Genomic DNA, 16,971 nt, shown 5'->3' with positions numbered 1-16,971 from the left:
ATCAAACTCGACAGTTCGCAGGACAGAACTGTCTGCTCCGCTTCTCATTTAATCTTCAGGGTTGCATGGTTGGTTTTTCTTTATCAAGACACGGACTCAATCCGTTAACACCGGAGTCACAAGAACAGTACAGCCATAGATTGAGACTCTGTAGAGTTCCTCGGCGATGCCATGGCTCGACGCCTCACTCCGGGGGTTTTCAATCCCTGCTTGGCTTTCTGGGGGACATTGTCTCAAAAAACTTTTCCTGTTCTAATGTAACTGTTAATTCCCGCACTAGGGCTGGCTCTGGACGTGGAAGATATGGATATGGCAGCTTCCCGACCTCTGACTCGGCGAGACAGTATCTACATACACATACCACAGGGTTTGCTCAACTCCAGGCGGGATTTGAGCAGCAAGGCTAGATTAGCTGCAGTGTAGGCGTGAGTTTCATCAAGGTATAACAGCATATGCTGCGAAAATCAACTCCGCGTTGATTTGAGCAGGCCAAACACAGGCATTGCGGAAATATATCCGAGCGTCAGGAAAAGCTCACTGCCGAAGTATCGATTCCTAGTTCGCGAGTTTGCCGTGTACACAGTCACAATCAGGTGAGGATTGGAAATTGACAAGAGCTCATGGATCCGATTGTAATACGGAACTACAATCTCAACCTGGGAGGCTGTTGGCTTATACAAATGATTCCCCTCGATGAACTATAGAATCGGACGACCACCGAGCGGGTCGGGCAATAGCCGATGCGGGGACTGTCGGGCTCTGAGTCGGTCGGCAACGGAAACAGCCCTTTCTGGATGCCCCGCATGGCATGGTTATATAGCTTAACCCCCCCTCTTCTCTTCTAATTCCAACACTTCTAACGCCCGTTCGAAAAACAATACAACGACATGGCAGACTCAGTCCAGTCACTCTTCTCCCTTGAAGGCCAGACGGCCCTCGTCACGGGCGGGACCCGTGGCATCGGCGCCGCAATGGCCATTGCCCTTGCGGAGGCCGGGGCCGATATTATTCTTGTTCAGGTACTTTCCCCAGTTTCCTCTCCCTCTCCAGCCTCGTTCAACAGCAAGCTAACAAGTTATGATATAGAGAGACGCCTCCAACACCGCAACCCGCGACCACATAATAAACACCCTCAAACGCAACGCAACAATCCACACCGCCGAACTCTCCGACCGCGCCGCCGTAAAAGCCATCATCCCCACGCTCGTCACATCCGGCCACAACCCCACGATCCTGCTCAACTGCGCCGGCATCCAGCGGCGGCATCCAAGCCACCAATTCCCCGACGAGGATTGGGACGAGGTGCTCAATGTCAATCTCACGAGCGTCTTTACCTTTTGCCGAGAGTTTGGCGCGCATATCCTTTCTCAACCTCTCCCTGACCCATCCACCGGTTTACCCAAGAAAAGAGGCTCAATCATCAACGTCGCCTCCCTCCTCTCCTACCAAGGGGGAATCACAGTCCCCGCGTACGCGGCGAGCAAGGGCGGTGTCGCGCAGTTGACGAAAGCGCTGAGCAACGAGTGGGTGAGCAAGGGGATTAACGTTAATGCCATTGCGCCGGGGTACATCGACACGGACATGAACGTCGCGTTGATCAACGACAGTATCCGCAACGCGGGTATCATGGCGCGCATTCCGGCTGGCCGGTGGGGGAGGCCGGAGGACTTTAAGGGGCCCGTCGTGTTTTTGGCGAGTCAGGCTAGTTCCTATGTGAGTGGGGAGTTGGTCACTGTTGATGGGGGGTGGATGGGGCGGTAGACGTTTGGCTCATTCATGTCTAACATAAAGTTACCTGGTGCTCTACGGGGGAAGCCGGGGGCCATTTCGGATGTATATAGATTCAATGTCTGAGTATGCAGTTATGGTTATGCGTTTTGGAATTTCCACTCCGGGAAGATGCTTATGTAGTACTTGGTAGTGCATATGTGAATGTCGATCTAAACGAGAAGGAGCGACCCTGGTTGGTACCGAGCCGCAGCCCGAGTCTCATCGTACTTACCTAACATAGCATGCACAGTGCTAGGAAGGCACGATGTCTCTCACGGTATGTCCCGTGGGGGAGGAACAACCTGCCTCTAGCTCTGGGGGGGGTGGCTTGCCTCCCCCGCGTCCTGCTTCAGTTACGCAGAACAAGCCTCACAAACCAACGTGAAGTATATCCAATTATCCATTATTGTACAGCTCTCCAGAGAATCTAGAATCCTGCGACGCCTAACAGACCTCATAATAGCTCCAGCCTTGAATTAATCAGACATAAGCCACTCAGGAACCGCATCCTCATCATCCGGATCCTCAGACAAGAGAGATCCCTTGTCAATCTCCGATTCATCTTCATCTCCATCTTCAGGATAAGAGAGTTCAGGAACGGGCTCGATGGACTGCGTGCGCGACTGCGCCTGAGACGGAGCCCGCGAGAGGATCTCGACGCTGGCAGACGCAGAGTCATTATTCATCGAGGAATCAACCACGATAGGTGCTTCTGCTGCAACGCCAATAGAGGCCGGGGTATTCGCTGACGATGGCACTGATATTGGCTCTTCGATGGAGTTGCCTAGCCCTAAGGCTCTGGAGACGGGTTGGGGTGGGCGGTGATCTTGGGTAAGGTGTTGGTTGGCGGTGGAGGTATTAGGTGCGTTGCTGGGTATGACGACTAGCTCATACTTTGTGCCTGTATTCTGTCTTCGAGGCGGGGTTGGGACGGATGAGTTTGGATTCTCGTCTTCAGGGACGAAGCCTCCAGCTAGGTCGCCTTGTTCTGGAGCTCTTGAGTCTGATGCGATTGAAGAGTCTTTCCATGGGCGCACAGGCGAAACGACATCCTCAGAGTCAGGAAGGAACCCTCCTCCCATCTCATCCTGTGCAGAAGCTTCTTGAGCCGGTTGAGGTGGATTTGTCACCTCCGCATCAGTTGGGAGAAAGCCGCCGCCAAATTCTTCTGGCTCCTCGCTATTCTCAAGTGCACTCACCTCAGCCTCATCATCTGCTTCGCCCTCGACGGCATATCCCTTGACGCGCTCGGCGATTCGAAGTTTCAAAAGGAAATTTTTCCACGTCCGGAGGACCTCGGCGGTTTTCTCTTCTACCGCATTTCGCAGCTTCTCCTCTTCAAGACAGTGCAGAACCTCGAGGACAGCTTCGTGATATTCACTCGCGACGACTATTCCCTGGAGGACGGCTGTACCATGACGACCCTTGAAGTTGAAGCCGGTAACTGCATCTGCGTAATCAATATCTAGAAGACGCGCGGCATGAGCGGCATCTAAATGTCTAATGTGGACTCCGCCGGGAGGAACCATGCTCGGAACGTAGATGTCCAGATTTCCGTAGGCATTCTTGGGCACCTTCCCTTTAACAACAGGCGGTGGTTTGTAAAGTTCCGTTTGGAAAAAGGCGTACAGAGTGGTTTCTTCTGGCTCTTCACCCTCGTCGAGGACGACACCCCTGTTTCGAGCCGGTATGCGCTTCAAGGCCTGCTCGCCCATCTTGATATCCCGTCCCAGACGGTACCACTTATTCGCACTCCGAAGGGTATGCACATCAGACCGACGGTACACTGGCTCCGTCTGACCTTTGGAGCCCGACTTGCCGAGACTGACATGCCCCGTAACGCGCTTCGGAAAGATAATCTCGTTGCTCCGAAGATGTCGCTCGAGCGCATAAATGGGGTGGCCTTTGAAGTCTTGCATATTCCGCGGCATTGGCTCGGAAGCTGTTTTCGCGGTCAACTCGCCGATTTCGAGCTCGTCGCGATCTTCCAAGAATGGTTTCTCAAAGTGCTGAAGGACCCTTTTCCACCAAATCTCGCCGTTCTTGGTTGACTCGACACGGAGTTTCCGGATCTTTGCGTTGAACACTTTCGTATACCGCCGAGTGACATCCCTCGCCGAGGCGTCTTCTTCAAATGCGACAACGTAGCTCATTAGATTATACGGATCGTTGGCGGGCGGTTCGAGTCTGTGTGGCTTTGCCAGCGTCTTGGTCACCATAGGGTCAATTACGACCCATTTCTGAAAGGCTTCGTTGAATGCCTCCACCCAGAATACAGGATATGATGATTCGGTTGGTACTGGCCCTATTGCTGTCAGATTTGGTCAATAAGGTTTAGTAGAACATACTAGTAGGAAAGGTATTGCGCACTGGCGCTGGCGATGGCTTGAAGCTTGGGCGACCAAGTCTCCTGATAGGCTTTGACTTTGAAGCTTCCGGTTTTGGCCCATCAGTCTGCGACCCAGTATCGTCTGATGATATGACTATATGCTGCGGCTCGGGCTTTGGTAGAACTGCCATGGTCCCGGTGAATGGCAGCGGTTGGAGAGAACAGACCAGTCGAGCCTCGACGGCAACAGATCGTAGAAGGGCGCAAAATAGTTGAGCGCCAAAGTCACGAGAGCCTTGCATCGTCTTTGCTTGGTTGCGAAAATCCTCCCGTGAGAGAAAAACCTCCGCGTCGGACATGATGTTTTCCTTGGCCGGTTAGCAAGTTCCACAGGGAGAACCGATCTAAATACCGTTCTTCGCTTCAAAGAGTCAGAATCATGTGCCCAGTGCGGAAGCCGAAGCCCAGGCTTTGTCACCCTGAATCTCCTGTGGAATACATCCCCAGCCTGATTAAGGCCGTCGAGGAACATTGCCGATCGGGTATGCTGCGGCCTGTCCTCCGGCGGATTCAGTTGCGACCTTATATGCTTTGACAGCATTTTCTTAACGAAGCCCTACAGAGATTACACTTAGATAGTTCAAGAAAGACAAGGATACAACGCACCTGAACCTCCTCGTCGTTGCACCACAAATTACGTCGCTGGACATGACACAGCAGGCACAAAAGATGCGTCTTATGAACATCAAGCCGAAGCTTCCTCTCCGCCGCAGTTACAGGTTTGCGCCGGACAACTCTTCGTTTCCGGTCGTCCTGTTGACCAAGTGTGATCTGAAGCGGCTCCACGTCGTTGGTAATAGAGCTTGCGGAAGCTGGAAGTGCAGCTTGCTGGGTATCGACCTCCTCCCACTCTATATCCGATTCTTCTGATTCTGAAGGCGAATTATATACAGTCTGGAGTTTCTTAGCCGTGTGTTCATCGTCTTTATCGACATCTACCGCATCTTGTTCTCGGTCCGCGACAGGCGCAGGCGCCTCGGCTGCGGTGGCTCTGTATCCCGCGGGCTTAAACCGCTTCGCCGGTCTGTCAGTTCCTGACGAGGTCGATCCATTCTCATTCTCCCGAGCCTCCGCCTCAGCTAGCATCCCCCTGTAGACCTCCGGTATCTCGTCCTCGTCTTCGTCTCGGCGTCTCGATCGGCGAGTGCGCGGGGTTCTGCGTGGTCCGCGCGTTGCGAACCGACCGGGGCGCGTCCGGGACGACATGGTGGCGTCTGCTTCGACGCAGCATGAAGACAGCGTGCGTCGCGAGCCGACCGACAAGGACGGGGAGTCGAACGTGCGGTGGACAGGAGAGCGATTCGGGATCTTATGGCGGGAGAGCGCGAATTGGTGTTGGCAGTGTCAGATCACGTGGCACGGTCTCGTGACGTCATGTGCAGTACCCATTGCTCCTTCCTGTTTGGGAGTTTCCTCTGCCCTCCATTGTAGAGAGGAGGTTGACTCTGCAGTGACTGTGAAGCGCTGATTTGGATGCTGCTCTGCAAGGTGTTTCTGACCGGTTTCAAAACCTGGGGCTGTTGAAGCTTGCTGTAATAGTAGTTCAAGTACCTAGGGTTTGAATGTGTCCCAAGGTTATCAATATATTTCTCAGTCCTGCACTTTGTGTTTGATTCCACGATGCTGGGGTAGATCAGTTGGATCGCCCTCCCATCCTACCCGCTATACCTATTGTTACTGCCGTCCGTCACGATGTCGCAGCGATAGTACGGCTTTCTACACGGTAGGACTGTGTATCTTGGCATGACGATGGCGGCCGAGCATCCTTCTCCTTCAGCTCATCGATCGGCTCAACCCCTCCTTCCAACCACGCCACAACATTATAACAACAGCAAAGAAACCTCACCATGGTACATACTACCGTCTGAATTATGCGCTTCACGTATTGACACCGCGCAGGCCGGCAAACTCACACAAGAAGAGATCGACCAGTTCAAGGAGGTCTTCTCCGGATTCGTAAGGCTCCGCGGGGTAACAGTACCCAAGGCTACGCTGACTTGATTCCACCACAGGACAAAGATGGCAACGGTTGGGCGCTTTCCAGCTTCTATTTCCATGGAAAAATGCACGATCGCTGATCATCTCGCAGGAGATATTGACGCAAAGGAACTCGGTGAGGTCATGCGCTCTCTCGGCCAGGCTCCAACCGAGGCCGAGCTCCAGGATATCATCGATGAACTGGACGTAGACAGAACCGGCACGATTGACTTTGAAGGTCTGCCCCTGCCTTTTCCCTTACCCCTGTTCTTGCATTACCCGCGCTTGGACTAAGTGGTACAACAGAATTCCTTATCCTCATGTCCCGCAAAGTCAAAGACTCCGACCCCGAGGCCGAGCTGCGCTCTGCCTTTGCCGTCTTCGACCAGGATAACAGTGGCACTATTAGCGCAGATGAACTACGAAGGGTTCTCACCAGCATCGGCGACAACGTTTCTGATGCAGATGTTGATGAGATGCTCAAGTTGGCGGATGTTAATGGGGATGGGACAATTGATTGTGAGTACTCCTGATGTTGGCTGGGTGATGAACGGAGCTTGAAATTGATCCTTGTACAGATGAAGAGTTTGTCAAGTTGATGCTGCAGGAATGAGGTGTAGTTAATGCAGCTAGAGGCCGTTATCGATTGTTGGACGCTTGTTGGATTTTCGATTTACTTCTCCGAGATTGCTCTTCGCGTGATAATATAACGAGACTTGGACCAGGAATACAGCTCTCGTTATTTTAGCAAACTTTCTTCCTGCGCCTTGTCTTTCTCGTCTTCTATTCTCCCATGATATACCCCCTACGGCCCTGCCTTGCCTTGTTTCTTCTCGTCTGTTAACACCTCTTTACCGAGTGACTAATATACATTAGCAGGAGCGGAAGTTCTGCGATTACATCGTGCATTCAAGCCCAAGATGCTATCGCCCGGCATTGTGCTTCCGCTCTACTTCGAAGCTGAGCTGCTTCGTCGCGTGCAATATGGATATAGACTGGACCGATCGCTATTGCTGCGGAATTGCGTCCTTACACCAAGAACGCGGCGAAGGAGCCTCGCTATGGTCGATATTACTCTCTGAACTGGGAGCTCCCTTAGATTACTCCGTTTAGGTCTGCTCCGTCGGGCTTCGCGCTACCCTGGAAGACGAAACTTTGTACACCAATCCTGAGAACTCCCAACCCCCCGCGGACAGAGAGTGGCCTGTCGCATGCGAGTATAGACAATGCTTTCAGGGGCACTTTCGTCGACCACGCCTGGTTCGATCTGGCGTCGGCAATGGGGAGTATGGCTCGGGACAGTACTTCGGGGGGACTATGAGCTAATGGAGAGAGAAAGTAGTCAAGTCGGTGAGAGCCTCGACCATGAAACATGCCCCTATGATGTGCAATTCTAACTCAACATACTCATGTACCGAAGCGGTACCATTTGTTCGCCATCCCATTCCCACCATGACCACCCGTTCGAGGAATGTACTTGGCTATTCTTCTGTAGATCGTCTCACCGTTCGAATTGAGAGGTGAGAGATCGCACAGCGCCCCTCGTCACTTGCTTCAAGATTTGTATCCGCTCATTCACCGCTGCTTTGAGTGCCTCCCTCTTGGTTCTCCGTTTGCCTAAGAAATGTTCGTCTTGGAATCACCGAATTCGAACTTTGGATCGAGACGGTACTTACCAGAAGGCTTTTTCTGCCTCCTATCGTCACGACCATCACCTCTATCGCCTCCGTCATCCCCGTCATCTCGATCATCTCCAGCGCCATCATTGGTGTTCTGTTTGTCCCCCGCTTTCCTTCCTGCCTTGTCGCTGTCCTTTCCGGATCGGTTCGCAGTTTTGGAGCGGCGGAAAGGTAATCTTGGATTTCGGGACACGCCGCCGGACGCGTCGGTGATGGAAGGATGACCGGCTTCAAGGCGACACTGCAATGTTCGGAAGGAGGGTTCCGAGATGGTGAAGCTCAAAGATGCTCGCGGAACCTCGTAGAGGGCCATAGTGTCGGCGAGTCCAGGATGCTGCCAAACCAACGCGATTGTGGGAAAGATACGGCGGGCCAGCTTGGGGGCCAACAAAATGGCAGTGATGAGGAAGGTTGCAGTTCATCGAAGCGCAGCAGACGGTTGCGTCCGAAAAAGATGATTTGAAGATCAGATACTGCCGTCTCACGTCTGTATTCGCAGCAAGCACCCAGCAGAGTACTTTGGTATTGGAGGTCTGTGCTGCTTATCGGGGTATTTTATGCTCTTCTTCCTTGTCTTCGTTTGCAGGATCTACCTCCAGCAGTGGCGGCAAGGAATGCCTACCACTATCTTTCGATGATCTCGTCGCCTTCCATGTCTACCGCAAATCATAACCCAAATACAAAGCCCACGCAAGCGTAGATCTGTTGCTGCATCTCCCTGGCTCGGATCATATAGACAGGGGGCAGTGTTGGCCAGTCTATCGAGGGGATTGCTGGAGGTCCAGCCTCAGATGCCGATACCAGCGCAATTCCCGGTGAACTACATCAATACTGCAGTAGATCAACAAAAAACGGCTGGCTCATCTATCCGGGATCCGAGCTTACTTCTGAACGCGGCAGTCTGGGCTCGAGCCCGCCGGGACAATTACTCCCCGGCCATGATGCTTGCTGACGGGAGATTCGCGACCAAGACGAACGTTTCCAGACCACCTCCGCCTGCTGCTAGCTTCTGGCATATTATATTCTTTGTCTGATGATGCGCAATTGTGGACTATGTGGAGTATCCCCTCCGGGACCCGACAGGGAAGTGGTGCAGGAGCTGAGGTGCAGCTTATCACCACCGTGAATCCAAACAACGCCACACTAATAAGCCCTATCAACACTGTGTAAAAGTAAATGATCTGTGAATTCCTCACACCAGCATCATCACCATGCAGATAAACAAGCAGAGTTTTCCAGATAGTGGATACACCACCAGCAAGATACCGTGATTCTCAATGCACGGGGTCTCTTCCCTGCACATTAGCCCTGGCTAGACCCCGGATGACGATTCCCATAACACAATGTCAATACCTCCATCACTGAAGCTGTGAAGAGCTGTGAAGAGCACTATTCTGCCAGTTTCGCCAGGTGCATCTCCTACCGCTGATTGACTATAAAAGCGTGGTCCTCTTCTAGGCTGAGGACACTTTTTTTATCTTTCTTCCTCGCCGTCCTTCGACATCTTGATCTGTCTTCTCTTCAGCTCACAGCTTTCTTCAACCTCTTGACTCCAACACACTCCTTACCTTACCAATCCAACACCATGCAGGTCATCTCGACTCTGGCCCCGATGGCCCTCATGGCCGCCGTTGGCATTGCTGCTCCGGCTCCCACTGGAGGCAGTAAGTCCAAGGTCCTTTCCCTTTCATGTCACTCTCACTTGATCTAACTGGCGTCCCATATAGACACTGGCAATGCAGTCGATGAGGCTCGTGACTTCATCCCCGTCAAACTACTTGGTGAGACTGTCAATGGTCATAGTAGTAAGTGGCTCACATCTGGTTGTATGCTTCAGTCCTAACAAGCACTCTGCGATATAGATGGTCACAAGGAGGCCAGTGGTGTTGACGATATCATTATCAACGCTCCTTGGACTGTGTCTCTTCACCATCGTGAGTGCCTCTTGCTCACAACAACATAACCCAGTCCTAATATGTCTGCAGTCCACCCCAGACCTCCTCGTGACCTCAAGGACCGTGACCATCTGGACTGCGATTCTGACGAGGACTGCTTGTTCGGTACTTTTTGCTACAAGGGTCGTTGCACCGAGGCTTCTCCTGTCAACGTCGGCGGATGTAAGAGCTTCTTGCCCAACATCGGATAGTCTGATACTAACCACACACACTCTCAAGGGGGCCCTCCTGTCCCTCCTCCCGATGAGTACCTTCACCCTTCTTCCTCTGTCCCAGGCTTTGTGAATCCTGTTCCTTTTTCTACTGGCCATCCTGTCCACCACGGTGGTGGTAAGTGCTCAGCCTCCTCGGCCACCCAAATCCAACACCAACACATTCTAACATTCCAGTTCTCTAGTCCTCGACCACCTCAACGGCGGCCTCTGCAAAGAGAATGCCGACTGCGGCGTCGGTTCCTTCTGCATTAACCACAAGTGCACCGTCGCCCGCCGCGTTGAAAAGGACACCATCCCCCTTCCCGGTGACACCTACGGCAATGTCTGCAAGGAACCGGGCGACTGCTCCCCTGGCTCATTCTGCTTCAACCACCACTGCACTCTCGCCCGCGACATCCCCGGAACCCCGTCTACATACGGCAACGTCTGCAAGGAGCCTGGCGATTGCAGCCCGGGTTCCTTCTGCGTCGACCAACACTGCACGTTCGCTCGCGGGGCTGAAATTAAAGCTCAAGTTGAGGCTGAAGCCGCCGCAACCCACTCCATGAAGAAGAAGGACACCACCCCTCCTACACCCGGTTCCCAAGAGGAATTCCAGGCCCCCTGCGAGGAGCACTCCGATTGCAACACTGGTTCCTTCTGCGTCGACAAGCACTGCACTTTTTCTCGCGGCGTCGAAGTCGAAACCGGAACCGAAACCCAGTCCACCCATGACGTATCGGAATACCAGGGCCCCTGCAACACTCACTCCGACTGCAAATCTGGCTCACTCTGCGTCGCACAGTTCTGCACGGCCGCGACGAAGCTCCCGGACGGTAGCGTGTACCTTGCTGCTCGCGACGTTGTCCATGAAGACGACAACTTCTGGTACCTTGAGTCTCGCGCTGCCGTAGATGTCCTTGATACACTGACGGGGAAGACCGAGAGCGTCAAGAGTAAGAACGCCTGTCCCAAGAAGTGCGGCAATGGCAAGCATTGTTGTTCGAACATGTTTTGCCAGAAGCCTGATTGTTTGGGTAATTGGTAAGAATTGACGGGATGCTTGCAACTGCAAACGACAAGACATTCCTGTCTCACTCTCGTCTCGTCGAGCTAGAGTCTTCAGGCTCTCTTCAGTCCCTATCGCGCTGCTTGCTTGCTTGCTAAGCTGCGCTTCGCTTGCTGGCTGAATGGTTTGATTTGGTCAGTTGACTTCTTTAGTCAACACGACCTCGTAAACCACATGGGTCTTTTCTTTCTCTTTTCCTTTTTCTCTTACATTTTCCTCTTCGCGGTGGATACTAGGGAGAACGGGTTTCGGATATTGGGCTTCAGTCTAAGACTTAGGCGCATGGTTGGATGTGTTTCCTGGCTTGGGGCTAAAGGCGCGGATCGGTTGGACCTTCCTAGGAGTCTACCGCACCTAAATTTTTGATGTCGTTTTTAATCAAAAATCCAGCCGTTACTTGGACTTGTTTAGTTTTTCTCGTAGTATGGAGTTTGTCTGCGGTAGACTTTGTCATTGAAAAGCTCTTGGGCGGGTGTGTTCGCTGTGCCATCCTGTCCAACAGGACTCCAAGGAATATACACACGATCGTTACAACACAGGTCACTCTCCAGGAATCTCTGAGGTTCGAGGAGCCAGACAACTTCCGTTCAAGGTACCTGCAATCCCTCATCGTGGTTTCTGATTGATGGCCTTACTCGTGATTCAGAGAAAATACTCACTCACTTACTACCTTTTCCAGCACCTCTCGCCTCGCTTCTCGTCGGGGGATGTGGATGATTCGGAGGTGCAGGTTGTGTCCAAATTGCTGAATGGGAGCTTCTTGTGTGTCGTCTCCCGAGTTAGGGCTATGCTGACTGCCCCGACCGCGCAGCAACCATCAAACCCCTGGTCTAAATCCAGACAGAGCAAGTCCTCGACCGCGACATCGGCCATCATCCCCAGGACTGGAAGAGTCTGAACGCACTCAGTCTAACAGGGAGCGTGGTTGACTACATCACGAATCGAGTCGTCTTCGGCGACGACCTCGCACTAAACGCCCACTTCCGTGCCGCCCTGAAGCCACACCTGTCGAAGGTGGTCCCGTTCTAACAGGGACTGCGATTCGCCAGACTGGGTCTTCCTAGCCAGGCCCTAAGTCGGCATACTTATGTCTCTCTTACGGGCTTCATTTGCTTCAAATCCTTATCTGATTACACTTGCATCCCTTTTCAAGAATTCTCGAGCAACTTCTGCACTGTCCTATTGTACTGGGGTGGAAAGTGCCACGTTCATTTACTCCTGGTGTTTCTTACCAAGCCAGGAATGATCGCATATTTATCTGTAGGATTACTTGTATGTATTATACAACGATATTCTGGGAAAACCTATTGTTTCGTCTAAGATCAAATATAGCTTAGTGTGGGTTTAAATTAAGGATGCAGAAACAAAGAAAAAGAGTACAGCGGTGACATCCAGTTTCCGGAAACCGTGTACCACTTTACTCAAATTCGACTGCTCGAAAAGAGCCAACTATCAGGAATCAATGACACTGGCAATACAAGTGGTGGTTTAACAATTTGCCGAGCCTTCAAAAAGGATTCAGCCCGGTAATTGACTCCGAGCTCCTAGAGGCGGTTCCTAACTTTGCTGTCGATCTTCGTCTTGCAACAATGGATAAGTATGTGAGCGAGCCATCTAACATGGAACCATGTCCATTCGTCACGGGCTTTGAATACAAGAGAGCTGCCTTCAAGCTTCAACCTTTAGGGCCTAAAGCGGCTCATGCTAGTCTATTCTCTTCGCCAGATGGGTTTTAGAAACAATTGAAGAGATTGGCATTGCTTTTCGGGAGGGTACAAAGTGCAGACCTGGTGTTGGCAGGCTAAAAGATTTTCATAAAGGACTGAGAATTAAGTTCCAGACATAAAAAGGGGCCGAAGACATGAACAGGATTCTCTTCGTTGTTCCGTCAATTCATACTATTCCTTGGTATCATCCTCCTCTTTCTACAGTTTTGGCCTCAAAACATCCATAGCAGAAGGCGAACATGGTCCCCCAACCCATCCGCCTCATCATCGACAATCTGCAAGCGTTCCCAAAAAAGACCTGGGGCTTCACAATCTACCGAACAACCTACACCACAGTATCGCAACAGCGTTTCCCGCGGATCATTGACACCATAAACACATACATCAGGCGCGGCATTAGCAAGGAACATCTGGACTGGTTAACCAGAGCCCCTCACCGCGCGCCCTACGACATGATCTATTCCGCTACCGCCCGCTCATCAGGGATAACCGCGATCTATACAACAACCTCTCACTGCCAACCGTCTGCTCACACTTTGGAAGCGTGGGCAGAGAAGCAAGATCTTCAGTCTGGTCTACCCTCGGACAAGCGCGTGTACCTCGTGGTCAACGACGACGAGGTCGTGGAAACGATGGCTGACGCGAAACCCTGGGTAGAGGAAGAAGAGATTAAAGATAGTGGCCATTGGTCTGTTGGAAACTCGCAACAGACGGTATATGGACCTTAAGAACGAGGAGAAGTGGTGGATTAAGGCCCCCGAGCTGGAGGAGACCATTGATGATTATGATGGCACGATGAGGGCGTTGGTGCTTGCATCGTGGACTCTGGCGCAGGATACGTATGACCCTGAGCCGCTCGCCTTCCAGTGGGGTGAGGATGGGTTGTATATGGGTTGAATCTGCTTTGCACTGCAAGTGTATGTTAATTTGGAACCTGTACTGTTAGCTTTTGTTGGAAAGCCACGGTTCACATAGAGACCATATGTCTGAGCATAAAATAGTCGGTTTCCGTTCCCCCCTCCCCCCCCTCGTACTATGTAGATGGCTCTAATCAGCAGAGGTAAAAGTGGCTAGACTAGCTGTAACCGCAGCACGCTACATCTCGATCTATCTCTATTTCTCCCCATTCACGACCCGAAGCTCCCTCTCAGCCATTTCGGCCAACTTTCGGCGATCAACCTTGCTATTCCCAGTCTGCAGCGACGCATTTAGTCAGTAAGCGCCCAAGGCCAAGTGAAGGCAGAGTAGATTCAGCTCACGCTCGCAATTGGAATAGCATCAATAAATGCAGCACCACCGAGCAGTTGAATCCACGGCGGAAACTCCTGCTGCATCCAGGATATCAGTTCGTCGGCCGATATATCCGACCCTTCCTTCTTTACGATGTAGCCACGCGGAACATACTCTTCGCCTTCTTGTCTAGGTGAAGATATGGACGTATCAGTATACTCTGGTCCACCTAATCCCAGCGAGCAGGACGACTGGCTATATTACTCACGGAACAACAGGAATAACAGCAACATCCTGCACGGCCGGATGCCGAGACGCCGCCGCCTCGATCTCAGACACCGTCACCTCGTGGTTTCTGATCTTGAACATATCCTTGATACGCGACTGTCAGCACAGAGAAAAACCCTCGTGCAAGAAGAGGCAAATGCATACCTTCCACCGCCCGACAACATAAACCAGCTCCCGCTCATCAATCCACCCAATGTCGCCGGTAATAATCCACCCGTCTTCCGTGACAGTTTCGGCTGTCTGCGCCGGCTTATTGAGGTACCCTTTCATCACGAAGGGAGTCCGGATACAGACGGTCCCTTTTTGGTTGCGAGGTGCGATCGCGCCGTTGTCGTCGATGATCTTTGCCTCGATATCTGGCAGTAGAATCCCCGTTGCGGCGTCGGTGACTGGTTCGCCTGGGTGTGGGGCTGTGAAAATACCTCCTCTTGACAACAACAACTCATCAGCGGATGTGGCCAGCTAGATATGAAAAACAATGATAATGATATAAATGTCCGGTACTCACTCAGTCATCGCATACGTATTCAGCACCCTGGACCCAAAAGCCTTCTGCCACGTATCCACCAGATCCCACGAAATAATCCCGCCGCCGGTATGCACATGGCGCACGCTACTCAGATCCGGCCTCACAGACGACGACGACAGCAACGCCAACGTCTCGCGCATCACATGCGGCGGAGCGATGACCGTCGTCGGCCTGAACCGCTCCACCATCTGTGTAAACGAGCTCACGTCTGCCCCCGGGAGGAAAATATGCCTATACCGGGCCTTGAGCGGGATCAGGATGCCGATCAGCAGAAAGCCCATGCCCGCGAACTTGAAGACGCACGAGGTTATCTCGTGCGTCCGCGGAAGCAGGTTGTCGTGGTGTAGAGCTTGCGCGATGTTCCCCACCAGGTTGTGGTGCGTGCGGCAGGCGAGCTTGGGGGTTCCTGTTGTTCTGGGTAGGCACAAGCGTTAGCACAGATATGGACGTGGAAGGCAGATATGGGGTCTGGTGGCTTACCCAGAGGTATAGCTCAGAACAGCGGTTGTATTTTTCGCCTCAGTGGAGGAAAGCCTAGGCCACTCGTACTCATCGCCGCCGGGGATATCCAGAAGAGCTCCCCAGTGTCGAGGGCCTGTCTCTGGGCCCCCGGCGCTAGTACTAGGCTTCTTGAACTTCTCATCGATCATAAAAAGCCTCTTAGCCGAGATCCCCAGCTCTCTCGCAGCCTCCCCAACAGCCTCGATATCCGCTTGGTTCGGCGAAAGCAGCACAATGTCACACTCCAACTGCCGCAGCCGAGGGACGAGATACTCGGCCGGACTAGGCGCCAGGATATTCACTGCCGCGCCGGCGGCTATAGCGCCGAGCACGGCGATGGGGAAGTGGATGTTGGCCTCGCCGTAGACCATCACGCGTTTGCCGCGGGCTCCGATGGTGTGCAGGCCGTTGCCCAGACGCTTCACGAGAGACTTTATTTCGTCAATTGTGTAGCCGGGACAGTCAGAGGCTGCATTTGCGGGCACCAATATGGGTTCTGTCGCTGGCCAGGCACCGGCATCGTTGTAGGGCGCGTCGAAGATGTAGCTTAGGAGGTTGGTTTCGGGAGCGGCGATGGTGTGTTTGGATTTGATGATTGATGTTGGCATTTTGAGTTGAACTTTTGTCTTATTTCGTCCTGTCGTTTGGGGATGGGGCTCGCGTTGTACGTAGGTATAGGGATTATAGCGTGGTCCCCGTCTGCAGTATGGGTAGATAGTGTCAAAACTGGCAAAGGTGAGAAGGAAAAGAGAGAAAGCTGCGACGGCTTCATGAGAGATAGACCATCATGATGTACGCGTAAATGCCGCCGTCTTCCGGTCTGACAGTGACTTCCATTGGACGCCGTAGGTGATTAAGTGGTTGCACAGCATGGGATATGCCTGGGAAACCTGATATGCCACGGCCGGTTACAGATCGGGCTGACCATCGAGAGTCCAGTTGAACGTAGCAGGGCAAGGCCGCCAGTGAGTACCCTACGTAAATACCCTAGGTATTCAGATAGGATTGTTCGGGCACAAGGCACTTCCCAATGGTGCTCGAGGTTGTTGGCCGTTCTACCTAGGTGCGGGGGTACAGTGGAAGCATTTATCGACGGGAGTCTCTCTACGTCAGAGTCCGGCTGACCCGATGCATGAATAATGTGAGAAATACATCTGAAAAGCTTAACGTAGCTAGACCTCGATTACTAATCCAACATGCATAAAATAGCGGTCAAAGCGATCAAGCATTTTCATCCCTGTAGTGTGCGGATGGAACGCCGTACTACATACGCATTTTGACACAACGGATGTCAACGATTGCCGATAATCCATTCGCATACAGAGTCGCTAGAGCAGGGGCAAAAAAAGAAGTAGAAAGAAGAACTCGGATGTTATGATCGCAAATCTCGTCTTCAGGCGAAGGCGAAACTGGTCTCTGTAATGATGAAAGTATCCTTCTGCAAACGGTAGCTTGATGGCAAGACAATGGGAATCAGATTCCGCCCAAATACGTATGCTATGCCACACTGAGAAACATCTGTTTGCTTGTACTGGAGCTAGACTGGTACAATTGAAGCAAGACTTGGCTTAACTGGAGTCCAATCACTGAAGGTCTAGCTAGGTAGATGCGCAACCCCGCCCAAAGCAATCGAGACGGGAGTCACCAACAATTCATGCCTTGA

The 16,971-nt window shown here is 52.4% G+C and overlaps 6 protein-coding genes across 6 annotated transcripts; 4 read left to right on the top strand and 2 right to left on the bottom strand.

The window, feature by feature from the left end:
• The first annotated feature begins 796 nt into the window (after positions 1–796).
• Positions 797–1,851, top strand: BDV17DRAFT_51525 (putative 2-deoxy-D-gluconate 3-dehydrogenase). The gene is made up of 2 exons (XM_073764685.1): positions 797–1,019; positions 1,087–1,851. The coding sequence occupies exons 1-2, from the start codon at positions 888–890 to the stop codon at positions 1,759–1,761; spliced, it is 807 nt and encodes a 268-aa protein (XP_073616720.1). The 5' UTR covers positions 797–887; the 3' UTR covers positions 1,762–1,851.
• A 372-nt stretch (positions 1,852–2,223) lies between these two features.
• BDV17DRAFT_51491 (putative DNA repair protein Rad4) lies at positions 2,224–5,436 on the bottom strand. Its single transcript, XM_073764683.1, has 4 exons — positions 4,766–5,436; positions 4,512–4,715; positions 4,119–4,467; positions 2,224–4,075 (listed from the first exon to the last, which is right to left on the bottom strand). Exons 1-4 carry the CDS (start codon positions 5,363–5,365, stop codon positions 2,247–2,249), a joined length of 2,982 nt encoding a protein of 993 aa, XP_073616719.1. The 5' UTR covers positions 5,366–5,436; the 3' UTR covers positions 2,224–2,246.
• A 193-nt stretch (positions 5,437–5,629) lies between these two features.
• On the top strand, positions 5,630–6,919 carry BDV17DRAFT_260291 (uncharacterized protein). Its single transcript, XM_073757539.1, has 6 exons — positions 5,630–6,009; positions 6,059–6,115; positions 6,172–6,187; positions 6,249–6,374; positions 6,443–6,655; positions 6,715–6,919. The coding sequence occupies exons 1-6, from the start codon at positions 6,007–6,009 to the stop codon at positions 6,747–6,749; spliced, it is 450 nt and encodes a 149-aa protein (XP_073616718.1). The 5' UTR covers positions 5,630–6,006; the 3' UTR covers positions 6,750–6,919.
• Positions 6,920–9,220: 2,301 nt separating this feature from the next.
• Positions 9,221–11,397, top strand: BDV17DRAFT_260288 (uncharacterized protein). The gene is made up of 6 exons (XM_073757538.1): positions 9,221–9,479; positions 9,543–9,620; positions 9,678–9,749; positions 9,801–9,932; positions 9,990–10,100; positions 10,168–11,397. Exons 1-6 carry the CDS (start codon positions 9,401–9,403, stop codon positions 11,010–11,012), a joined length of 1,317 nt encoding a protein of 438 aa, XP_073616717.1. The 5' UTR covers positions 9,221–9,400; the 3' UTR covers positions 11,013–11,397.
• Positions 11,398–12,999: 1,602 nt separating this feature from the next.
• Positions 13,000–13,657, top strand: BDV17DRAFT_290237 (uncharacterized protein; the record flags this gene model as incomplete). Its single annotated transcript, XM_073761850.1, has 2 exons — positions 13,000–13,365; positions 13,418–13,657. 2 exons carry the CDS (start codon positions 13,000–13,002, stop codon positions 13,655–13,657), a joined length of 606 nt encoding a protein of 201 aa, XP_073616716.1.
• Positions 13,658–13,680: 23 nt separating this feature from the next.
• Positions 13,681–16,390, bottom strand: BDV17DRAFT_51389 (uncharacterized protein). The gene is made up of 6 exons (XM_073764682.1): positions 15,288–16,390; positions 14,787–15,221; positions 14,423–14,705; positions 14,259–14,362; positions 14,020–14,179; positions 13,681–13,954 (listed from the first exon to the last, which is right to left on the bottom strand). The coding sequence occupies exons 1-6, from the start codon at positions 15,914–15,916 to the stop codon at positions 13,874–13,876; spliced, it is 1,692 nt and encodes a 563-aa protein (XP_073616715.1). The 5' UTR covers positions 15,917–16,390; the 3' UTR covers positions 13,681–13,873.
• Between the last annotated feature and the right edge of the window lie 581 nt (positions 16,391–16,971).

This window comes from Aspergillus undulatus (genome assembly GCF_047715775.1).
Source record: "Aspergillus undulatus strain CBS 261.88 unplaced genomic scaffold BDV17scaffold_17, whole genome shotgun sequence".
Classification (NCBI taxonomy): Eukaryota; Fungi; Ascomycota; class Eurotiomycetes; order Eurotiales; family Aspergillaceae; genus Aspergillus; species Aspergillus undulatus.
This window is presented reverse-complemented; position numbering and strand designations above follow the sequence as displayed.

Coding starts and splice junctions, on each gene's coding strand:
- BDV17DRAFT_260291 (XM_073757539.1), top strand. Junction 6,375..6,442: donor CGGCACGATTGACTTTGAAG/GTCTGCCCCTGC, acceptor GTGGTACAACAG/AATTCCTTATCCTCATGTCC. Junction 6,656..6,714: donor TGGGGATGGGACAATTGATT/GTGAGTACTCCT, acceptor ATCCTTGTACAG/ATGAAGAGTTTGTCAAGTTG.
- BDV17DRAFT_51389 (XM_073764682.1), bottom strand. CDS start 15,916: ATGCCAACATCAATCATCAAATCCAAACACACCATCGCCGCTCCCGAA. Junction 14,706..14,786: donor AATACGTATGCGATGACTGA/GTGAGTACCGGA, acceptor GTTGTTGTCAAG/AGGAGGTATTTTCACAGCCC. Junction 13,955..14,019: donor ATGCTATTCCAATTGCGAGC/GTGAGCTGAATC, acceptor GCGTCGCTGCAG/ACTGGGAATAGCAAGGTTGA.
- BDV17DRAFT_51525 (XM_073764685.1), top strand. CDS start 888: ATGGCAGACTCAGTCCAGTCACTCTTCTCCCTTGAAGGCCAGACGGCC. Junction 1,020..1,086: donor CCGATATTATTCTTGTTCAG/GTACTTTCCCCA, acceptor GTTATGATATAG/AGAGACGCCTCCAACACCGC.
- BDV17DRAFT_260288 (XM_073757538.1), top strand. CDS start 9,401: ATGCAGGTCATCTCGACTCTGGCCCCGATGGCCCTCATGGCCGCCGTT. Junction 9,480..9,542: donor TCCGGCTCCCACTGGAGGCA/GTAAGTCCAAGG, acceptor CGTCCCATATAG/ACACTGGCAATGCAGTCGAT. Junction 9,621..9,677: donor GACTGTCAATGGTCATAGTA/GTAAGTGGCTCA, acceptor TCTGCGATATAG/ATGGTCACAAGGAGGCCAGT.
- BDV17DRAFT_51491 (XM_073764683.1), bottom strand. CDS start 5,365: ATGTCGTCCCGGACGCGCCCCGGTCGGTTCGCAACGCGCGGACCACGC. Junction 4,716..4,765: donor GCAACGACGAGGAGGTTCAG/GTGCGTTGTATC, acceptor TAATCTCTGTAG/GGCTTCGTTAAGAAAATGCT. Junction 4,468..4,511: donor ACTCTTTGAAGCGAAGAACG/GTATTTAGATCG, acceptor TAACCGGCCAAG/GAAAACATCATGTCCGACGC.